Here is a 5,880-nt window from a genome sequence, read left to right as displayed (position 1 = left end):
TTTGAAAGAAAATGTGTTCGCAATGGAAATTGAAAAAGAGTGCCAATAAGTTACATTTGGAAATGAATTTTAGAGTAATTGGGTAGATTTGTGAGTGAAAAAACATTTTCCCAATTGTATAAATGACTTTGTCCCATATCCATGATGTAGCACACAATTTCCTTTTCCTCACATGCATCTCTAAAATGTCTCATTTTTGGGAAGAGAAACTTGGACCATAGAATTTTCTTCAAGCTTCAGCAAGTACTAGAGTCCGTGTTTGTCCAATTTCTCATAAACTTCCGAGAAACCTGAAACAGATTTTATTTACTGTTAATAAATCTTACTTACAAGCTACTCATGCATTTTGTTATCATATTTTCAATTGGATGATCCATTAATCCGACTAGTGTAAGGATTATAAATGGATCGATTTTTTCTATTTCCAACGAATAGCCCTTCTAGATGGAATTTCAATAGGACCCATTTTATTAACAGGATTTATCACTATTTTAGCAACTTCTATTTTGGAATGTTAGCAATGTACAACGGTCAAATTTGGTCGTTTTCATCTTAGGGCCTTGCACTTTTTTCATCATGCCTGTTTATCTACTCCTATCCACATGGGGAGGAAAGAAAGTCTGGTAGTTTTGGTTCTTTAATCCTTTACATCATTGGAAGAAACATCCACATTTCACCTGTTAGTTTTCTCTGAATCTTCACAAAAGCTAAGGTACAAAATTGCTAAATGATAATTACATGTACCTGATCATTAGATGATGGAGAGCTGAGCGAAAATCTGCTTGGAGAATTTGTAACATTTAACTGTGCAGGGGAATTAGCAGATAGTTTTGGCATTGTGTACGGTGACTGCATGTATGGTGATACCGGCGAGCGCAACATAGGGCTTTGATGAGCGCTTGAAAGTACTGGAGATGCTAACGGACTTTGCCACTTTGGTTTATTAGCAGCCCCTGTTGTCACTGTTCCTGGTGATCTTCTAGGTGACAATATCATTGACGGAGGAATGTTGATTCTAATTCTGGACATAAAAATAGCAAATGCGTATTCATCAATATGTAACCATGACATTGTTAATTAAGATTTTGTAAACTGATATTGCAAACATACTTGCTATGAACATCAACATAGTCATCTGTCTCGTCGTATATTGGTTCCTTCCAAGAAAAAATAAGAGTTATAGCAGACCAATTAGCAATCGATCAATCATCTGTTAGGGAAAACAAAAATAAAATTATATAACCAACATGCATTATTAAATTTACCTGCAGAAGTTGTTCAAGGACGTCTTCCATTGTAATAATACCAATTGCTTCTTCTCCTAAAATTAAAGATCATTCCGATTTATCACATTTTACTAGCAGAAGTTGTGGGACTACACTGGATACATTGTCACTCATTTTTTCCTCATCTGCCCCGATTAAAACAATATACGCAAGTTCTTTTTTTTTTCAAACATAACATTATAACGTGAAATAAGTTTATAGTACTAATATATATAACTATTCCAGCGTACCCTTTTCAACTGTGTGAAGCTGTTGAATCGGACTGGCTGAAAGGATATTTATCTTGATTATATCGTGTTTGGCTGTGGCATTTTCTGCAGTTTCCTTAGTGATCCTTCTACTCTTCACCACTACAGCCATATGGCTGTGCCCTTTCTCGAACTGGTTCAGAAGATCATATAATGGTAACGAATCTGGGACGCTGCAGGATATTTTAAACAAAAATTAAGTCAACCTTCCCTTTCACTATGGATTAACTTTTATTTCAACCTCTATTTTAGGGCTGAATTCTAGATGGTCACTCAATTAATAGATATTATCTCATAAAGCTATCTTTTTGAGAAAGTAATTTTTTGAGATAATGACTACATATTAGTTGAGCGACCATCTTAGAAATCAAGTAAACTGTTTTCTTAAAGTCATGTCTAAGCCAAATCAACACCTAAAATTGGAACAACTAGAATGGGTAAATTGAAAAAGAATATATCAAATACAAGCTGAATTAATAATATCTTACTTCGGTATACTCCTTATAGTAAGGTTTTTGATTGGCACCTCATCTTCTGGACGAAATTTTATCAAATTCTTCACCTAGAGGTTGTATGAATGGTAAAGTAATTGACGAAAGTTAAATACGCAATAATAAAATTAAGTTAAAACAAAAATGCCGCAGTGATAATTGAATGAACTACTTAGTGTATTTTTTGGCTACCCCTGAAATACTAGTGAAGTTTATGAAAAGAACTTACCAAGATTAGACCTACAATATTTGTTGGACGACCAGAGTATACAGGTACGCGACTATGACCTTTGCTTATTATCTGATTGATCATCTCACTGAGAATCATCAATGGGTTATACATGTAAACAAGAAGTGCTAACTGAAAGAAAAAAATTGACAGGGACTTGGTAGCATACTCAGTAAGTTTAGAATGAAGATCAAGGGAAAATACTCTGGACATTGGGGTCATTGCATCTTTAACTGTTTTCTGAGCTAGGTCCAATGCTCCAGCAATTATGGTTGTTTCATCGTGGCTCAACTCTCCACCTTTTCCTGCCTGTTACAATGATGCAAAGTCAAGATTTAAAGTTAGTGAATTCAGAATGAGAGTAATCTAGTTATATTATATGTGCACCTTTTATATATATATATATATATATGTGTGTGTGTGTATGTATATGTATCCATGATTCGAGCCGAAAAGTAGTTGGTTCAATTCGAGCTAAAAACAATTAGTTCAGAGCAAATCTAGTTTTAGAACTAGAACCAAGCAAAAGATAAGGTACAAAATGCCAACCTCATTGCCATGCATATTCACCAAAGTTTTCAGCTCCGCGCGGCGTAGAAGTGCAGAGTGCCCTTTTCCCAGGAGTAAATCCAACAACTGAGACCAAGTGAACAAACATAAATAATTGATGCAATAATTTAATTTTTTAAATAAATTATAATGTCAATAGATATTACTTGTAGAATCTTTTCTCTGTACCTTACTGATGGGGTAAGATAAAGGGAAGACAACTATGACAAGCAAACGAACCAAAGGTGCCATTCTCGCACCAATGCTCAGTCCATAACGAGAACAGATGGACTGAGGAATAATCTGTGAGAGGCAAAATATTGAAGTTTAGTAAGTAGCTAGTATTTAAGAATACACATAATTTTTTTTTTTCTTTTTAAAAAGATGAATTCATGAGAAATGACCTCTCCAAAGGCTAGTATGAGGGTGACTGATATTAGTATAGCACCCCATGCAGGAAGTAAAGCGTCAAGAAATATTGGAAGAGCCTGTTTCACGAAAAAAATAAAACATATATCAGTTCGAAAAATGGCAAGGACAATAGTGCATGCTCGAAATCAATAATGAACCCAAAATTTGAACTTAGTGGGTTTTGAATTGAAAGAGTAGATTCTAAAATGCATATATATCTAATTTTATATACACTAATTTCTTTTTTCTTGCACTCACACACACATATAGGGGGTTGACCCTGAAACACCAATACGCACGTGGCTAGTAACATACCTCCATAGCCATGGCATTACATATTAGAAGGGTGCACAAGAGCAAGTGCTGATTCTTTACAATGGGCAGAATTTTCTCTGTGATCAGTTAGAAAAGGAGCAATTAGAACTCAAACTGGCATCACTAACAAAGAAAAAATATAATATTTAATCAAACCAAGGTGGAATTTAGATTTCAAATTAGCATCACTCACTACTAAAAAGAAAGCAAAACTTCCGATAAAAATTGGCTTATATACCCATCAAATTTAAAACGTCTCTGACAAACTTCTCATTGAAAATTCCATATACATCCGTTAAAAATTCACCTTTTTTTTATAGTGACTAGCAAGAAAAAAATAATTATTGAATCGAAACAAAGACCAATTAGTTACCTGCATTTCTTCGATCATTTGGCTGACCAGCCTTAATAAGAACCTCAAGATCCATAAGACTAAGGGACATGAGACCCAGTGTTAGTCCAGACATAAGTCCAGCAAAACATACAAGTGAGATACAGATAATTAAGTATACCCAAAACATAGTTTCACAACATGGCACATCATTTGCAGCCATTTTGTGTTAATTATGACAACCTTTTTTTTTTTTTGGTTGATACTAAGGTGGGTACCGTACAAAAGACTGGAATTTGGAACATAACTACTACGACTTATATAATGAAGAAGAGATGGATAAGTTAAAATTTTCATATAAAAAAATGGCGAGGTGGATTAATTAATGTAATACTTAATTAGTGCATTTTAAAGTATAATCATCTGAGATACTATATATATACTTGGCATTCACCCTTACTATATAGAATGATTAATTAATGATCTAATCCATTCATTTCATTGACCATTATTGGTTAAACAACCCCAATTAAGATTTGTGGTTGAAACACGTAGTTGCTCAATGAACAAGCCAGATTTCTTAATCACTCTCTGTGGGCTTTTTTCATGGGACACATCAAGTGCATATTGACATGGAATACACTTCGAAATTTACGATATAAAATCAACGTCATTAAATTTGTACCACAAAACTCTATATTGCTGCGGGCGGTTTGAGAGTAAAGCCACTAATGTCATGCATTTGGCTCCAAGATAATAAAAACATTAATTTTACAATGATCAGATTGTTATGAAATATAAAGAAAAAATAAGAAAGAATAAATAGAGAGAAGTGGGAGACTTCTTTAGTTCTCTGTTGAGAGATCTAAGATTAAGAATACAATAAACAAAATCCCTCTATTTATATGGAAAAATACTCCTAGTTTCTGACTAAAAGACAGATACTTCAAATCCTGATAAACATCAAATAGATTTTGATAGACATTAATTGATATATATCATAACGCTCCCCCTTGAATGTCTAACAATATGCATATAGGCTGTCTCATTAAAAACTTTACAAGGAAAATCCAGTGGGACAAAACCTCGTAAGGAAAAAAGAGTACAACACGTATTAACTCCCCCTAATGAGAACATCCTTGAACCTTTGCATCCCGATTTTGTGCACCATTTTCTTAAAAGTTGTAATTGGAGAAGACTTGGTGAATAAAGCAACCACATTTTCACTTGAACGAATCTGTTGCACGTTATATCACCATTCTTTTGTAGCTCATGTATGTAGAAAAGCTTTGATGAAGTGTGCTTCATTCTATCTCTTTTTATGAATCCTCCATTAAGATGTGCTATGCATGATGCATTATCTCCGTATAAAATTATGGGTAGATTGTCATATTTCACACCATATTTTTCTCGAATGAGAGATATCATGGACCTCAACCATACACATTCTCAGCTTGCTTCATGAATAGCTATTATCTCAGCATGATTCGATGAAGTGGCTACGATAGACTGCTTTGTATATCTCCAAGATATTGCAGTACCACCACATATGAACACATAGCCTATTTGAGATCGAACTTTATGTAGGTCAGATAAGTAGCCAAAATCAGCATGACCAATAAGATCGGGACTACAAACTTGCTAACAAATTAACTAAAAAAAAAAAGGCTATATCAGGCCTTGTAGTATTTGCAAGATACATTCGTGCATCAATTCACTAAGATATGGTACTTCATAATCAAGGAGTTCCTCATTCTTTTCTTGAGGTCGGAATGGATCCTTATTCAATTTTTACATGTTTCTCATTTAAGCAAATACTTTATTGCTTTTGAAAACTCTCCAAGAGTTTCAATGATACTCAAATCATCAAATTCGATCTTATGAGGATAATAAAAAGTTTTTCAAAAACTTTATATGCATCAGGCATTTTGAATCCTTTAGGGATTTTCATATGGAAGTTTGTCAAGTAACAATATCCAACATGTCTGTCACACCCTTTTTTTAACTCCAAAAAGATTAG

At 33.9% G+C, this 5,880-nt stretch overlaps 1 protein-coding gene across 1 annotated transcript; it reads right to left on the bottom strand.

Moving 5' to 3' along the window:
* On the bottom strand, positions 1-4,297 carry LOC107866148 (DUF21 domain-containing protein At5g52790). The gene is made up of 13 exons (XM_016712323.2): positions 3,903-4,297; positions 3,530-3,606; positions 3,208-3,291; positions 2,993-3,106; positions 2,804-2,890; positions 2,424-2,563; positions 2,255-2,342; positions 2,023-2,096; positions 1,517-1,707; positions 1,266-1,321; positions 1,111-1,157; positions 745-1,021; positions 1-290 (listed from the first exon to the last, which is right to left on the bottom strand). The coding sequence occupies exons 1-13, from the start codon at positions 4,081-4,083 to the stop codon at positions 237-239; spliced, it is 1,470 nt and encodes a 489-aa protein (XP_016567809.1). The 5' UTR covers positions 4,084-4,297; the 3' UTR covers positions 1-236.
* Between the last annotated feature and the right edge of the window lie 1,583 nt (positions 4,298-5,880).

Source organism: Capsicum annuum, chromosome 3 (assembly GCF_002878395.1).
Source record: "Capsicum annuum cultivar UCD-10X-F1 chromosome 3, UCD10Xv1.1, whole genome shotgun sequence".
Classification (NCBI taxonomy): Eukaryota; Viridiplantae; Streptophyta; class Magnoliopsida; order Solanales; family Solanaceae; genus Capsicum; species Capsicum annuum.
Note: the sequence above shows the minus strand (reverse complement) of the source record. Positions and strands in the feature narration are given on the sequence as shown.

Bases quoted from the DNA above. Each gene is read 5' to 3' on its own strand.
- LOC107866148 (XM_016712323.2), bottom strand. From the start codon at position 4,083: ATGGCTGCAAATGATGTGCCATGTTGTGAAACTATGTTTTGGGTATAC. The intron at 2,891-2,992 runs GTACAGAGAAAA...ACTTGGTCTCAG, and splicing joins TATCTTACCCCATCAGTAAG to TTGTTGGATTTACTCCTGGG. The intron at 2,564-2,803 runs GTTGGCATTTTG...TCATTGTAACAG, and splicing joins TGAATATGCATGGCAATGAG to GCAGGAAAAGGTGGAGAGTT.